This window comes from Onychostruthus taczanowskii, unplaced genomic scaffold (assembly GCF_017590055.1).
Source record: "Onychostruthus taczanowskii isolate IOZ18803 unplaced genomic scaffold, ASM1759005v1 scaffold3, whole genome shotgun sequence".
NCBI classification, from domain to species: Eukaryota; Metazoa; Chordata; class Aves; order Passeriformes; family Passeridae; genus Onychostruthus; species Onychostruthus taczanowskii.
In genome coordinates this window covers 7,763,153-7,781,478 of record NW_024500349.1, presented here as the reverse complement: position 1 = coordinate 7,781,478, position 18,326 = coordinate 7,763,153, and the positions used below count along the sequence as shown (strand labels likewise).

The following is an 18,326-nucleotide window of genomic DNA, read 5'->3' as shown; positions in this document are numbered from 1 at the left end:
ATTGTAGGTGCTGTAGTTTTAAGGGGATATCACCAAAACCTTCTTCCCCAGAACTTCTTCTAGATACAAACCATTTATTTTGGTACTTCATAATTCTTCAGTGGGCGTACTGAGGCTGCCTGCCAGGTCCTTACCCAGCCACTCTTTCACTCCTTATTCTCGACACAACTGGCTGAGAAAATAAGATGAAAAAGCTCATGGGTTGAGGTAAAGAGAGATCAAGTAATCCATTGGTGGCACAGACAAAACAGACTTGACTTGGGAAAGATGTAATTTACTGCCAGGTAAAACACAGTTGGATTGTGGGAAATCAAGACAAAACCTAGAACACCTGTCTCCCACTCCCCTTGAAGTCAAAGGCTCAACTTTGCTCCTTTCCCAATTCTTCTCCCTGCTCCCAGTGGCCCAGAGGGTTGGGGTAGGGAGCATTTGGTCAGGCTGTAACAGTTCCTCTCTGTCACTCCTTCCTTCTCACACTTTTTCCTGCTCCAGTGGGTCCTCCATAGGCTGCAGCATGGTGTATTCCACAGGTGTATTTGCCCATTCCTGAATACAGTGCCACCAAATGTTCCCAGAGATGCCACCAGCTTGGCTCATAGGCTCAGCTGTGTCCTGCAGTGGGGCTGCAGTGCCCAACACAGGGCAGCCCCTCACCTCCTTTCAGAGAAGATGCCTTGACCATCAAAATTCTGCCCACAGCCAGCTGATAAAAAAGTCTCTCTTTTTCTGTCATATTTCTAAAGATTTTTGTAATTAAATTCTAAGTGTTTTCATTCTTTTACATCCCCTGTTTTTACAAGGTGATGTAGCTTTAACCAGATTACTTCATATCAATGACTAGGCATTAACAAGTCATTTTTTGAGCACTTTCAGCTCTATTGACAAGAAAGTATTTTTATTAAAGTAATATAAAATTGTTTTTGAGGTATTCTTGTTCTGCCAAACCTAAGAATTACTGCTTAGCTGTGCCTTCCTCTACAGATTATTGATGAAGAACTGGAGCATTTTTAAAGTCAGTATTAAAAACTCCTCTTGGCTCTGAGTTCTTGAAGTAGGAATAAATAATGAGTAGGAAAGGGGAAGGAAAATCAGCTCTGAATGAGTTTTTGTCATTTAGAGATTTACATTTAAAAAGGTGTAAAATAGATATAAAGAAAATCTAGGAATTACTGAAGGGTTGGAAATGGTATCTACTGATACTTGGAGAGGGACCTTTATGGGAGAAAGTATTTGTTATTAAGGGTTTGCTTGGTGTGGGAGGAAGGCAGAGAAAGGCCAGTGGCTAGAAGTGAAAGGCAAAGATGTTGGAATGAATGTAGAATAATAGCACTCATCTTGTGAGTGTACAGCACATCTTGTGCTTCTTTTTCAAGTCTGTTTGCCACCTTTTCTGTAAGATGACTGATTAATACTGTTTTTCAAGTATCTGCAACTTTCTGAATATAGTCATAAATTTTAAAAATGTAATTCTCCTCCTCCTCCCCTGATTTTTGTCTGTCTTTTTGAAAACAAATTCTTCAGTCTTAATGTATGGCTTATTCCAAATCTAGGAATATCCTGGCAGCACCAAATAATACTGCTGAAGGTGGTGGGGGAGAATCTCTTATTCATTACAGCTTCCTGCTGAGGTTAAGATACATGTGGATATATATATATCTATATATATATATATATATCTATATATATATATATATATATATCGAGAGAGAGCGAGAGAGACAATTCTTAGGAATGAGAGCTGAATAGTAATTACTTTTTGACCTGCATTAGATGTGAAGTGTACTTATGAATAAGTACTTTAGTTGTTGTTTTTTCTGAATAGGTGGCAACCCATTTTATTTTCCCAAAAATATATGGGATGTGTTGTATTGGCATTATATGTTTATGGACATACTTGCATTTTGGTTTGTAATATGCTTAAACTCTCAGAGTTGAATTTGGATTTTGGTTTTTTGGATGTGGGGATTAGTTTTTTTTGTTTTGTTTGTTTCGGTGCTTACAGATCATCTATTGACGTGCAGTTAGGATGGGTTAACATATAGCTTGAAGGTAAAACAAAATTGTTGAATTTTTGAATAATTAATATAGTAGCCAGAGGAAGAATCACAAATATAACCATTTTACTGGGATTAAGTTATTCTTGTCTCAGACTAAAAAGTGAAGATAGCTGCTTTGGGGGGTCAGTTTGGTGAGGAGCTTCAAAAAGGGAAAGGTTTATGCAAATCCAGATTAAGGTAAGCCCAAGAAAAAAAATTACTACTTTTTTTTTTTTTTCCCCAAGAAATAGAGAAAGGAATGCTATCGAGGATTTAGATGAAATACTGGATGACCAAAATATAAAGCAGTTTCTAGAAGATGCTAGGGCCAAAAGTCCTTTTCACCCATTTTTATTACAAGAAAGTTCTAGAGACTTTTGACATCATGTATTGAAGACAAGTGGGAAGGGAATGTTTTAGATTGAAGTGTTCATCTGAGGATGATAAATAACAAATTGCTTGGAACAATGGTCTTCACCATCCGCTGACCTGAAAATAACTCTAATATCAAATCCATTTAATACTGCTGTTAATATTTTAGCAATTACTTAAATGAGCCTTGAAATGAAAGATAGAAATAGGATACCAATTTTTGAGCTTGCTTGAGGATTCTGGGAAGTACAGACTGGTTAGCATGAATTCCATACTGGGTAATTTTTTGAAGTTATGAAATGAATGGTACTATTCGTAGTGCCAATTTAAAAACAATAGTAAGAAGTCAGTGTGAATTTAAAGAAAAGTTATGCCTTACTATTAGAGCTTTACAATGCACTTGGATTTTATAAAGGTTTTGACAGGTTCTGTCAGCAAGACTTCTTATAGTTACAAAGTAATGTTAAGATGGAAAGGAAAATCTTTAGAGTAATGCTTGTCAAGAACAGGAAACAGATACATTTTTGTTATTGCCAAGTGTCACTAGAGGAGTTTCATATAAATCTGCAAGGATCTGTTCAGTGCTGGAAATTATCTATAGTGCAGTGAATTGCAAGGGATAACAGAGTTATTCAGGGCACCACTAATGGAAATGTCTGTGAAATCCTCATGCTCAAACAGGCAAGGTCTAAAAAAAATCTCTCCAAGGGGTACTATCTTTTCCTATGGACTCCCTTCAGCTGTGGGTTTAGAAAGTGAATGGCTTCCTGGTAGTGGGGGTTTTGGTGGGTTTCATTATTTAATGTGGGTTTTTTTTCCTTCTTCCTCCTATATTATATCTGAAGCTGTAGAGCACAGCAGAAATATATGGGACAGAGAAATTAAAAGGCAGCAGGGTATGGTAAGAAGTGAGAAACTGAATGTGTAGAAAGCCAGCTTATCGTGTTGGTTTAGAGCAGATATGGGATGTCAAGAGTGGACAACTTCATCATTGGCTTTTTAAGCAAAATGGATTCAACTTCATGCTTAGGAAATCACTAATCCATGTCGGGGACAGCTGTGAGGAAGGAAAGAATCTCTGTCCTCAAACATTTGTTTCTGCATGTGGTAGAAGACCTGAGACTGAGGCAGATGAAACTTGGTGCTTCTGTTCTGAAGTTCTCGCTCTTCTCTAAGAGATCTTGTCTACTTATGTATATTGTTTAATATTTTAATGCCAAAGGCATTGCTGTTTGAGGAATGGTATTAACAAAAAATGGTTATGATTAGGTTATTATTTTGACAACTTTATAAGAAAAGACAGTTACTTATATCTTTGTTTACATGTAGTTGCTTTGAAAAAAATCTGAAATTAATGTTCTTTTAAACCTCTGTAATATATTGTTTAAGATTAAATTATTTAAGTTACTGGGACCAGAGGATGTGCAACACAGAGTTCAAAGAAAATTTAAGGATTAAATAATTCAAGTAACTGTTTATATTCGTGGGTGCCTAGGGACTGAAATGGCAAAGGTGTCATTCTGCATGTTTATTAGGTTGTCAGTGGAATTCAGGGACATTTACAGGCCTGTACTTTCAACAACTCTTTAGAGAAAACTAACAAAAAACTGATACAAAGAGAAGAATTCGTGAGCATCAGGTAAATATGACCTGCAGGGAGTCCTGAACATTGCTTCTATAATGGGAAGTCCTGCCTTAAACCCTTTGTGCTTCATAGAAAAATTAACAAATATGCGGGGAGGTGATCTAATTGATAGTCTCTGTTTGATTTTCCAGAAGGATTTAACAAGGCTTGTAGGTTTCTAAGGAAAGAAAATAGTCATGGAATAAGAGAAATTAATTAATTTACCAGGCAAATAATTAATTAAAAGGTGGGAAATGGAGGGTAGAAATAAATACCTCTTTCAATAGGGCAAGGTTAGCAGTGCAGTTTGGCTGAATTTCTGCTAGGAATTTTGCTGTTAAATGTATTCATATGGTGAAGATGGTAATATGGTAAAAAGATGATTCTTGAGGTGAGAAAGTTTATCAATGGTAGTATTGTGTGGAACAGTGAACATGAGAGCAAACACTGAAGAACTGCAGAGTGATCTTAGGAGTTTGACTGCTTGGGCAACAAAGCAGCAGAAAAGTTTCCCAGCATATAAATACAAAGTGATGCAAAGATAGATGCAGTGGATGACTTCTAAATTTCATGCACAAGATGATGAGCTCTGAGCTGACCTTGATCCTTGAGGAGTTATCAGTGCTGGCTTCATTGAGAATGTCAGCTCAGGACCATGCCAAAACCAATGCAAATTTTTATAAATTATTAAGAAAATAATAGAGAGCAAAACAGAAGAATCCTTATTCCACTGTTAATTTATGATTAATCCTGCTCTGTGCAGTTTGGTACCTCATTTCAAAGAGGTTGGTTACAATGGAATTGCAGGTGGTTTAGAAAAAGGCATCCTGGAAAGTATTATGTGTAACATGGCTTTACAGCTGAGTAGATCAGAACTCTCTAGCCAGAAAGAGAAGACTTACAGAGGAATACTCTTGAGGGGTATTTTGAACAAATTTGTAAGTGACATGGAAGTCAGTAGATGCAGACTATTTGGAGGTGACTCTCTGAAAGCCAAGAGCCAGATGTCATCGAAGCTAGTGGGAGCCAGGTTCAAACACAAAATAAGCTGAGTTCTTGTTTAGTGAGTAGCAGATATGTGCAGCTCCTCACGAACATGATGTTGCAAATCCTGAAAGTTTAGATAGTTTCACGGGAAACTGGAAAAACCCGAAAAACAGATTAATTGAAATAAATCTAAATAGATAAAATATATCAGGCTAGAGAAATTGCTTGAGATGAAAATAATTGGAGTTGGGAGAATATTCGGGGGATGGTAGGTAACCTGTATGCTTGTCTTCATCCAACTCCTGTTTGTGCATATGGTCACTGTTTTTTCAGAGCAGGGTGGGACTGAAAAGAATGAATGATAAGCATAATCTTTCTTGTTATCACAAAGTTTTCTGCTGCTGCACTCCCTGAGCACAAATGATGTGCTTACTGACCTGCTCTGACCATTGCTCTGAAACAGCATAGCTGTCTTTGTTTTTGTTGGCTCACCTAATAAAAACAGTACTAGTGAGAGCTGGATGTGAGTAAGAGCTTTAAAGGAGCAAAGGGTTATATATGAACATGTGGCTTTGAATATGATGAGTTCAGATTATTAATACCCTCTAGCTGATCTTGAGAGCTTCACAACAGATCTTTAGAACTGAAGCAAGACCCTTTGTGTTCAGCAACAGCAAAATCACAATGCCAAATGTGTATTAGACTAAATGAAACAAGACTGACTTCAGACTTCTTGTAGGTCAAGCAAGAAATTGTAACAATGTAGAAGATTATTGTAATAAAAATAAGACATTATGAGCAAAAAATTAAATCGGAAAACTTTCACATTCTGTTCCTTAGTTACTGGACCAAAACACCACCATCTTGTAGGTTAAATGTTTTCTGATTTGCAGAATTGTCCACAGTTTTACTTGGACCCTTGGTCTAAAAATGTTTGTACAGGTATTTTTAAACAGATGCTGCCGCATGCTTTATTTGCAAGATCATGGACTAGATGTGCTCCAAATCAGTGAATCACCAAAATTAAATGAAGTGTAGCACAAAGTTCTAAATAGATTGAAACATTATACAAAATAAATAAAATATATAAATACATATATATAAAATATATAAATACATATACAAAATACAACAGTGATTTTAATTATACAGTGTGTGTGTATATGTATATACACATATACATGTAATTATACAGAATATACAGTATATTGATGACAGGAAGAAATTATATAAAGCAAAAGTTTAATCCAGAAAAATAAAATTATTTCAATGTCAAGGTACTGTAAATTACTCTGCAAGTTTCCTTAAAAACTCTCAAATACCAACCACTTTCCCATTTTATCAATAAAAACATATATAGTTTTATACTTATTAACAGGATTGAATGAGTCAGACTTATCTTGACAAGAAATGCTTTGTTGTCTAAAAACTTGCTTTTAATGTAATTGAAAATAGTGTTGCTCATATTTTAAAAAATCCTCATAGTGTAAAGCTGTCTTGCTGAAAGAGGTGGGATGGAATTGCCAAGTGCAGATGCCCATGTAAGAGTGATGCTGAACAATAAACCGCATTCATATTTCTTTTCTATAGAAAGTGCATGGCGCTTTGGGTGAACTAATCCCTCAATATTGCCAGCTATGTACAATAAATCATGCTTAAGGATTATTATTTATGGGAATGCTATGAATTTTTTGTATCTACACTTGTAGCTTATTTTAAAGACTTTAGACCATAACTCTGTACTTTTAATTTTGTATTCAGTATGGGGAATTAATCCCAGAATGGGGCTTTTTGGATGCAAAATCTGAATGCTTGTGTAGTAACAACAGCTGTCCCCTCACCATGTGGTGTCTTCCATTGCTTTACTGTAGAGATGAAATTTGGCCCAGTGTTTCAGTAATATTGGACACACATGGTTTTAGGTGACAAAGCAGTATGTTTATGCATTCATTTGACTCTTGCAGTTACAGTTGGCTACAGATTAGAACAGGGAGAATACATTCACACCATGACCACCCTCGTAGCTGCTTGTAGTACTTGGATCACAGTAGGCGCTGTTGCATCTAAAGACACAATTAACTGTTGCTGAGGAATTGCAAATTCACAAAAGCTCCTTTACAGCTTTTGCTGTTGAGAGTGGATTTTCGGGGGGGAGGGGGGAGAAAAAAAACCCAACAAAACTTTTTCAGAGATTTTCCAAATTTATAAATGTTTTAGATCTTCACATTCTAAAATTATTGTCAGCTTGAAATAAGATTAAGAAGTTGCTATTTTAATGTAACTAATGAATTTGTGTGCCCTGAATTAGCTGTGTAATTACAGATTTGCAGAATGATTGTAGTTTTGTCCATTATTTAGCAAGATAACCTCAAGAGTTCTGTCATATTTACAAGTGGTTAGTAAAACTGAGCACAAATCAAAGCTTACAAAATAGTCTGAAAATAAAACTTAGCAGAAAGCTTCCGACATCTGTATATACAACTGAAAAGATCATCTTGATTTCCATGTGTAATTGCTTAGATATGCTTTGGATATGGTAAGAGAGACTAGCTGTGAATGTAACTGTGAATCTATTATAAATACCCCACAAACAAACAAACCACCAAGTTTGAGTACAAATTAAATAGAAAATTACAGTAAAGCACATATTAACCCTAATTTTGAGGTATGAAATCTGATTTTTAAACAAAAGGCTTTTTACCAGAACTCTTTACAAGAATTCATTATTTAAGTTACAGTGATAAAAATTTTTATAAGTAGAACATTCAGCACTGGAAATCTTTCTTTACAAAAATCCCTGAGAAATATTTTAATTTGAACTATCTATATGGAGTATAATGTAATAAAAGTATATAGTATATTAACATGTTTAAACCAGTAAAAGTAATAAGGCTATTTTGCAATATGGAGATTTTTCTAGGTATGTAATTTCCTCTGTAGGCTAGGGTGTAATTGTATAATGCAAGCAATGTATGTGTGAGATCTCTCACATACACACACGTTACTTAAGCGTCTTGTGTTTGAATCATCAGAGATAATTCATTTTATTCTTGTATTAAAAACTATGAATGTTTGAGGCTTTCAGCATTGAATAAAGGACTACATGGATCCAAACCAGGACGATTGATAAAATCCTTGCTACTATTGGCTATTATTTACTGTCTTTTAAGTGGCAGGTTGTATTTATGCCAATTTATCTGCTTCAGGGAACACTCTTGATAGCAGAACAAAGTGAATAAAAGTAGTTTGCTTTGCAAATGAATGCAAATGGTGAAGCCTTTCGGGAAGCCCTTTAACGGGAGCAATGCACTTTGATTATGAGTGAAGCTGCCATTTGGACATGGTGAAAAGAGCACGCTTGAACCATTGATTGGGGGAGACAGTAAAAAGTCAGGAAGGGCCCCGTTAAGCTTGCAGTGCAGCGGGCGGATGTCAGTGTGGTTAGAGCACAGTGGGAGAATGACAGGCAGGATTAGTGTCAGGGAGAAGCTTTGCTGTAGTTGTGGAGATGGTCCCTGGGGTCACTCACCTCTGACTGTTGTTCTGTGCTGATGGCTCTGTAATGCAAACCGCTTGATATGTGCCTGTTCAATATCGGAAATGGTGATTAGAAGAGGTATGTCATAAAGAATTCCTTTAAAATAAATAAAATGGCAAACTACTGATGCTAACAAAGATTTGGCTCTGCAGTCTTTGCCAAAGATGCTGCAAACGTCAGAGACGGTTACTGCATTTTGCCTTCTGAGGCAAACACGATTTCATGCCTTAAACTGCTCTAATTGTGTGTTCCTTGCTTTGTTCACTTTTATTTGGCCGTTGTGAAGACAGTCATTGTTAACAGCTCGGCATGTAGTTAGAGTAAAACATTTTTATATCTTTTGGTTATTGAGCAGGGGAAGCATCCGGTCTGGTTTTGTGGCATAACTGCATTTTAGGGAAGGGGGAGGGGTGTTGTTTAATCATCTTGATGGAATATTAAAGTCAAGAGATTTCATTCCTGGTTCATGCTAGAGTGCTAAAACACAGGATGGTAACAGTGACAAGAAGCTGACTGTTCTGTTTCATTTAGAGGCTTTTTTAATGTGTCATAATGTCATAATGGAGATATTATCTGTATCTTTGCTGAAAAAATATTAGATAGGCAATTAAGTAAATGTTTAAAATGTTGTGTCTTAAACTGTGATTTAATCATGGCATCATTTAGGTTGGGAAAGGCCATTCAGATCATTGACTCTCACCATTAATCCAGCTCTATGAAGCCCACCAAGTGTCACATCCACACGTGGTCTTCTAAATACTTCCAGGGATGGCAATTCCACCACTTCCCTTGGCAGCCTGTTACAATGCTCAAAAACCATTTTGGTGAAAAAACTTTTCCTAATATGTAATCTACAGCTCCCCTGGCACAACTTGAGGCCATTTCCTCTTGTCCTAGATCTTATTACCTGGGAAGGAGTCCTCACCCACAGCTTCCTATCTCAGGTAGTTGTAGAGAGCACTAAGGTCTCTTCACCTCCTTTTCTCCAGGCTAAACATCCCCAGCTCCCTCAGCTTCTCCTCATCAGACTTGTGCTCCAGACTTTTCACTAGCTCCATTTCCTTTCTCTGGAGGAGAATCAGCTGGAGAATCAGTACCTCAATGTCTTTCTTGTAGTGAGAGGCACAGAACTGAGCCTAGAATTCAAGGTGTGGCGTCACCAGTGCTGAGTGAGGATGATCAGGGTTATGGTCTGCAAGAGGATCCGCTCCATGACCTTCCCAGGCACCAAGGTCAGACTGATAGACTTACAGTTCCCTGGATCTTCCTTCTAACTCCTCTTCTTGATGGGTATTACATTTGGAGTGAACTGAGACCTCCCCAGTCAGCTGACTTTGCTGTTAAATGTCTGAAAGGGACTCATTGAGCACTTCATTCAGCTCCCTCAGTTCCTGTGGTTGGATCCCATCCAGCCCCATGGACTTGTTTGTGTCAGGTCACTGACCATTTTTTCTTGGATTATGGGGGTTTCACTGTGCTCTGTCTTCCAGCCCAGGGACTGGGTACATGGAGACCAATGGATCTTTCCCTTAAAGGCTGAGGCAAAGGGGAGGTATGAAGTACCTCAGCCTTTTCCCCATCCTGTGTCATTGTTTCTACCTGCATCTAGTAAAAGATGGAGATTCTCCTTAGCTCTCCTTTTGTTGCTCATGGATTTGCAGAAACATTTTTTGTTGTCTTTTACACTAGTAGTCCAATTAAGTTCTTATTGGACTTGGGCCCGCCTAGTTTTTGCATAACCCCATAAATAAAAGTATTGTTGAATATTATCTTTACTGCATTTTGTAGTGTTGTGTTGTATATTTTGTATTAAAGGTAATAGAAATTAAATGCCTTAGTCTACATAATAGACAAAGTGCAAATTTTGAGTGTTCAGGATTTTTACTGTTGGTCTTTTGCTTTTATCCACTTTCAGCAACAAGACACAGAAAAGATACCTAGATATTTTTTTTCTTTTTGCATTATTAGATTAATTTGTTTAAAGATTTTTTTTTTGTCCGTATATTACCTTGCTAATAAATGTCCAATATTCCAGTGTAATGAATGTTTTACAAATGTTTTACAGGCACCTGAATGGACAGAGGAGGACCTGAGCCAGCTGACAAGAAGTATGGTTAAGTTCCCAGGGGGGACCCCCGGTCGATGGGAAAAGATTGCTCACGAATTGGGTCGATCAGTGGCAGATGTGAGTGCACTCAGATTTGCATTGTGTAGAGGATGACAAACCAGAACAAGACAGGCAGTGTAGAAGGCAGATATGGGGGCTGACATTGTCTTTTGAGAGAAGCTACAATCCTTTTAGGACCTGGAAGTGAACCATTAACTAACTATGCAAGAAGCAGATGTCAGCCAGTATCTCCTTCCACAATTAACAGCTGTAACTGATCAGCTGGATGGGGGATTCTGGTGCTTACAAACTTCAGCTACTGTAACCCAATAACTGAAAAACAATGAACTGCAGGTTTTGTAGCAACCTCCTTTCACTGCAAGTGAATGTTTGTGTGACTTGGTTAAAGATTACATCTCTGTTTCAAGCCAGTCCATAAAAAATGCATATGAGCTAATGGTGTTTTTACAGGTAGTTTCTATTAATTAAGCAGAAATATCTTCACAAATTTTAAAACTATGTAATGTGCATTATACTATTTCAGTGCCTTTTTCAGTGTTATAGCATACTTTCAAATTATATTTTTAAACTAACATCTTTGTTAATTCATATTTTATAGTATATACCAGATACCAAAGCTTGTACTTACTTTTTTTAAGTGTTATGATCTTAAAACCCTTAGGGGCTAGGCTGTAAAAGACTTCTCCTTTTCAACCAATAGATCACTAGAACATGTTGTAATGTCTACTGAGGACCATTTGAAAGCCCTTTCAGTTGACCTTATTTTATAGTCTCTGTAGGGGTTAATGAGAATAACATTTAAATCTGTTCATGTACATTTTGAGATTAGATGTTCTTTATTTATCATATTTCAGGAATTATCTTAAATAATGGAAAACAAAGCCACTGACTGCAGTGAAATATAATAACCCTCTGGGAGATTTGTGTACTTCTTAAAATTTTTTTTCATTGTTGATATAATCACAAAAAGATATTTTGAGAACTTACTTTTAAAGTTTTCATGCACCTATACTGTTCTGATACATATACTAAAAAAATAAGTCTTTTGCACTATTCTAATTTTAGAACAATACATTATTTGCAAAATAGTGTATGCAAACAAGAAGTTACCCGCCTGGTAATCAAATGAAATTAGGGTTTTTAAGGTTTATTGTGTTCATACTTGAAGTATTCATACTACTGAACTGACTAAACTGAATAATACTAAACTTTAATAATAATAATAATAATAAACTTAATAATAATACTGAAATTTATTAAAAATATACTACATTTTACTGATCTTAACAGCAAAAATATTACACATATGTTGGTAGCATACAGTGTTCATGGCAAAGAGCTTTTGAGATTGGTTTGGAAAATTTGATTATGTTGATACGGATAGTATGGACATGTGGAATGGTTCTACATACATCCATCACAAAACTAGCACTATCCTCAGATTGCCTTTTGCACCCACTGGCTGCTTTATTCCTTGACTTGGGTGTATTAGGAATCCTTTGCATAATGTATTTGGCCCAATATTGTACTTGCACACATCCAGTACTGGAAGGAAAAAACCAAAGCTCACTTGTTTCTTCCATTAGATGAGAGGTCCTGAGCAACTTGCTGTTTTGTTTCAGTGAGTAGAAAAGAGAAATTAAAGATGTGATTGTTCTAAGAGCTGTAATTTTCTTGTATGTAAAAAGGAATTTCCAGGAGTTTTATGTGTGGAGAAAGGTCTGAATGTAATCCTTTTTACTTCTAGTAATCTCATGTAATTGTTCTCCACGCAAGTTTTTACTTCTCTAAAAATTTTCAACTACTGCTAATGCTAGGTCTCGTTCCTGACACAAACTAATTAAGAGTTTCTGCTACTTTTATCATTGCACTACACAGAAGTGCAGCAATTAGGTGTTACAAGGAAACAGAAACAAGTATTTTACAAAATGAATGTTTTAAACAAAAGCTTCCTGGGAACTTCTTTGGGTCTCAGATTATTACTGCATCAGTACTAGAAATGTTGAAACTGGAAACTACTTCAGATATATCCATTCAGTAAGATTTCAGTATTCAGTAAGATGTACAACTTATCCTGTATATTTCTTGAAGATAACATAGAATCTAAATTTACAGCAAGGATTCTTATTTTGTTTGGGCATCACCAGAATTAGATAAGAAATGTTATGGTAAAGCTGCAGGAGAAACTTGTGGGTTGTTAACTTTGTGTGCAGTAAAAAAGGTGTTTGCATGTGCAGGCAGCATTTGCTGCCCAAACAGCTGTTCCCTGTGTCTGCAGGGAGCAGGGCAAGGAGATAAGTTCTGGTGTACAAGGTGCTGCTTTGAAGCAGCTTGTGTAGCAGAGGTTGGGGATGCCTTGCTTACAGCTGGTTTAACAGGAGTCAAGCCAGAGGAGGTTTGAAGTATGTATTATCTAGCAAATGTACTATGTCTTGAAAAAGAAAAACATTCAAGGATGAATTTGAATTTGGTTTTCCAACATTTTCTAGTAAAGGAAATACTTTGTAAGAACTTGAGATTAGTGTCTGCTTCTTTCTTCTCCTGCAAAGCATCAAGAGCAGTAAGGCTTGGTTTTCCTTTCACAGTTAGAGAATTATGGTAGAAAGGACCTGATAAGGTACAGTGTGCTTGCTTCTGAGTGATTTTATGCATTCAGACCTTATTTAATAGTAGATTAGCTAAATAGGTATTCATAAAAATAGCTCACAGTAATCCAGTCCAAAATGGTCTCCATTGTTGCTTCTGTCTCAAAGCTTTCTTCCTCAGAAAAAAAAAAGTTAGAAAAAAATCTCAAAACTTTTTAAAGAATAAACTGAAACCATTCATATATATCAGAGCATCAGTGAAATTCACTCCCTCTAATCACCCCAAAGAAATTGTGTCTTAAATTTTTTCTTTTTTTTAAAAAGAAATAAATTCCTACTACATCCAACTGTGCTTCCACTTGAAATTTTTAGGCAGTGTGAAGCAGTGACTTGAGGAGAGTGTTCCTGGCTTTTGAACTTCAGAGCTTCATAGTGTTGTTTTAACTTACTGCATCCTTAGTTTGTGTCTAGTGTTCAGTATCGCACTTAAACATGTGGTTGATAGAAACAGCCCAGGTGAGAATAATCAGTTCCTAAAATGCTACCTACAAGGAAAGTTTGTGAAAGAATTCATGTTGTTGAACTAAAAAAAAAAAAAATTAGCTGAAAATGTAAGTATTCAACTACATAAAAAGAAATCATAATGTCCATTGTATTAGTCTTACAGGGCAAGAAGTGTTTGCCTCAAATTTAATCAGAGGCTGCAGAGTTAGACACTGAAGGACACAGAATTACAGTGGAGATGACGAAGCAATGGAATAAGCTGCTGTGGAGTCTCTGTATTTGTGGGCCTTTAAGAACAGGTTACACAAACATCTGCAAGAAACAACATCAATACAGTGGTTCTACCTGAGGGTAGGTCCTTCTCTTCATATGGCCTGTGATTACACTAGCAGGTACAAGCTATCTGGGAGGAAAAGGGGAGGAAAAAACCCTTCCCTACAGTTGTAAGCACATGTGAATTCCCTTCTGAAAATGTAGAATTAAAGCCAGATAGTCACCATAGTTGGTCAGTAATCAATGCATATACCTCAGCTTGACTTCCTAAATTCAGTAATTCCTAATAGTGTTACTTTGGTGTTTTTCTTGTCTACTACTATTCAAGTTGGTGTTTCGTAGCTATTTCACTTATTAATTGTTATTTCCCAAAGCACAGCCCAAACAAGGATTACTGTAAGGCCCATTAATATGGGTATGTCTGCCAGATTCCCTGTCCAAACAAATACATCCACCTGGTGTGACGCAGGCTGCTGGGAAAGTGCCAGCCAAACTCCAGCAATAAACAGCTACAGCCGTGCTGTGGTGCCCCTGAGCTCATTCAGCTCTACTGTTTCTGTCTGTGCTGCCTCATGTCATACCAGCAGAAATATCTTTGCAGCATATTCCTGTGCTTTTCACCTCGGAGCAAGGGTAGTGTGGTACAGATACACTGGAGGAAGGGTTTCTACTTTCACTTCTGGCGTGGTAAATGTTTATCTTGTCTCTTTTTGGGAAGACATCTTTTAACAGCCAATGAATGATCGACCCAAAATAGATGAGGTTAAGTTGGCTCACTTTATCAGTATGTTTAATTATTTAAATTATTTAAATTGCTAATTGTCGCTTCAGTATGTGCGTATAGGGAATTTAGCAATCTTTTCCTATAAAGATGGTTTTCAGCTGGCTTAGTATAATGAAATCTTATTGCTTTCACAACTGAAAGCTTCTGCAGCTTTTTAAGTCATTTTTATTGCAATTGGCTGTTATTGTAAATTAGGTTTTCAAGTATTTTGATTATGAAAGGGAAATGGAGTTCAGTTAACTCTCATCAGGATTCCTGCCTGCTGACCTGGTTACCTGTACCACTGCTCTCTGTCATCCTCCAAACATCTGTTCTTTGACCCATTTTCCTTGCTGAATTTGTTGCTCCAGGGTTACTTCTCATTCCTGTCTGCCAATACTTAAGGAAGTAATTGACCTTTTAAAACAAAATAAAAAAGTTATGTTTGAATTTCCTAAGCACTGTGAACACTCTACGACATGGTATAAATAATGAATGGAGTTGCAATACTATTATTTCTGCAAAAATGATATTGTTTGATTTGACAAATGCTAAGCCTTATGAAGATTTATAGTAATGATTGTCAGCTTTTGCTGAACTCAAAAATTGAGGAAAAGCATTTAGATGTGAAATTATAGAAGTATATTGTACTTGACAATACCAACCTTTATAGATAAAAAGTTTTAAAAAAAATATTTGCTGAAAGGCATAAATTAATTTCAGTAACTACAAAGGACGTTCAAACTGTAAAAATAATAGAGGAAGTAAAAGCTGTCTGGCATGCCAAACAGACTTTAATGTGATTATTAGGTACAGGTTTTTTAAATTAAAGGCAAAGAGATCTCAGATTTCATACTTGTGAAGTAATATCATTCACTTGTCTTACAGGATTTAAACTGATTCTGTTTGCTCCTGCAGTCACTAATCTCATGCATTTGTGTTGCAAAAACAGACTGATTGGGATTTGCTGCTTGTATAGAAGAACACTGAGGGAGACAGCAAAACAATAGCCAGGTGGCAGACATTCTGAATTACCATGAAACCTGAAAGCATAAGGTTTGGAGGGGTGGGTGCATCTTTGGTGATATCTCTTGTATGCCCAAGCAACAATTTCAGCCTGTAAGTCTGACTGTGTGAGTTCATACTCATTACATTTCATATGCCATTGTAAAATAGATTTCTTATTTTTGACAAATGCAAGCTCATTACTTTGTCAACAAGAAAACATCTCTATGAGAAATGGTCCATATGTAAAAGCTCATGAATTTATTAGGTCTTTTGCTTCTGGAGATTAACTGTTTTCCTAAGACTGTTTTATATTTCATTTTGTGTACTGTGTCTGCTTTAACTCAGTTATAGTGCAATCCAGTTGTGGATATTCTGAAACACTCACCCTTTAGCAGTTTGCATATATTTATGTAATCAATAGTTCTCCCAGTTGCTTATTGAAGTATAAAAACCTAGATCAAGGTCCAGGAGAGGTTATGAATATCTAAGATGGGGTTTAGATAATATATATAGGTCATGTAGACTCTTCAGTCTGAGAGTGAAGTCTTCAAAACACCTGTCTAATCCCACAGACACACCAGAGTGATTCTGTTGATACTCGGAGGGAGGAAAAGGTGGTTGCTGTTCACAGCACTCTCACTGTACAGTTTCATTCTGTGAACTCCTACAGTTTTCCCTGCCATTTTTATAAGATTGAGCAGAACAATGCCCCTTATAAACAAAATGGATTTTTGTCTCACAAAGCATGACCAAAGCATTCTTTTCACTTAAAGGAAAAGTTGTTTGTTTGTTTTTTACAGAAGGCAGTGGGACAGCAGTATTTGGTCCACGTAGATGGCTTGTGAAGGGGTTAAGCCAGTGATGTTGCAACTTTTTATAGAGTGGCATAAATTAATGTAATGTCTCACAAAGCTTACGGTGAGCTGGGTTTGAATTTCATTGTAGAATTCAAAATTCTGACTGTCAAGAAAGGTAATGCATTTTGCATCATCAGTAACAAAATAAGATGTCCAAGCAGTTGTTGCAGTGGGCATTTGAGTCAAACTCCTCCCCTGCATGAGTGCCCCTAGGATAGAGCTAAAGACTCTCTCATGGGTTTTAACTGACAAAAAACAAGCACAGTATGAAGTCTCCAGCATAATCACAAGTCTAATTGCAAAGTTCTTCCTCTTGTGTCCTGAAAAAAGGAGCAATTCTTTTGCTGCTTTAAATTCACTGTTTGGGGACTTAAACTGGAGAAAGTTCTACTGATCCTAAGTCCTAAATGTGCTGATTTAGGCCAAATTTGCCTTTTTTGCAGACCACATCTTAAACTGCCTCATAATAAAACTTATGGTTGTTTTGGGGATTTCTGTTGCTGTGGCAAAGTTCAGAATCACACATGGCTTCAAAGTCCATAATCATAATAAATTGTATTGTTGCTGGCTGCAACTGGTGGTTCTAAGCAAATTCAGTTAAGTTCATAACTTAAGTTCATGTTTTGTTGTTCTTTCAAGAATGTTGTCCTTAAAATACTAATTTTCTGTGTTAGTATCAAATTTAACCTACACAGTGGCTAGAGATTAGTTGCATTACCAACTTTTGGGAAAATTTGTAACACTCTACTAAGCTAACTCTTACAAGCAGTGCCAAAACAAAGGTATGTCTGATTTGAAATACTTATTTCAAGTGGTCTTGTAAGTTGCAAATGAGGGTACTTGGAAAATGAAGAAAGATTTGGCTCAATGTATCAGGATTTGAAGTTTCCACAATCTGGTAAAACTGAAAGACCATTTTAGAAGCTCTTTTAATGTCTAAAAGGGAAGTCAGTGTATAAAGCAACAAATTTTGAGTCACATGGAAATAAAAGAATGGGTCATTACTGTTGTCTAACTTATGTCAAACAGTGCTTGATACAGTTGTGGCTAATATGAAAAAAGCTGTTTAGGTCTAGACTGGAAGAAAATTCAGCACAGCAGGTAGTATTTTGGTTATAAGAGGAGAACTTAAAATTTGGCAAGTTATTCTGTGTGCTTCTGGAAGGTTAGATCTGTAAAAACCTACTACTTTGACAAAGCCATGAAGGCATTAAAATCCTTCTGTATCTGGCTTTCCCTTGTAGGAAAAAGTGTGATTACAGCTCAAATTAGCCTTAAATATTCAAGAAATTTCTTATTGCATTATAGTAACCTCAAGTACTTACAGGCTGTCTCCACAATGTTTTTTTTCTGTAATTACACAAATCTTGGCATTTTTTTTCATTACATAACTAGGTGGGGAGCACGCAGGAAGATAACAACTGGGTGCACAAGACTGCTATTGGGAGAGCAAATTTGTTAGTTAATGCTGAGAAACCATTACATCTTTAGTAAATACTTAGAGAACTTCTGCTCAGGAAGATGCTGAGAGTAGCAAAAAGTGTTACCAGACTCTGTTGTTCAGTAGCACTGCAACATCATCCTTCTTTGCAAGAAGTTTATGTGCATTTGGAAAGCCAAGAGATGTAGATTTTCTTCCTCTACAAATCCC

General features: G+C 36.5%; 1 protein-coding gene across 1 annotated transcript in view; it reads left to right on the top strand.

Annotated features, from left to right (window-relative positions):
- Nucleotides 1-18,326, top strand: part of DNAJC1 (DnaJ heat shock protein family (Hsp40) member C1) — a 107,033-nt gene that overhangs the window by 81,183 nt on the left and 7,524 nt on the right. The window contains exon 9 of the mRNA XM_041408617.1: nucleotides 10,623-10,742. Coding sequence (XP_041264551.1) covers nucleotides 10,623-10,742 — 120 coding nt within the window. The remainder of the gene's footprint in view (nucleotides 1-10,622; nucleotides 10,743-18,326) is intronic.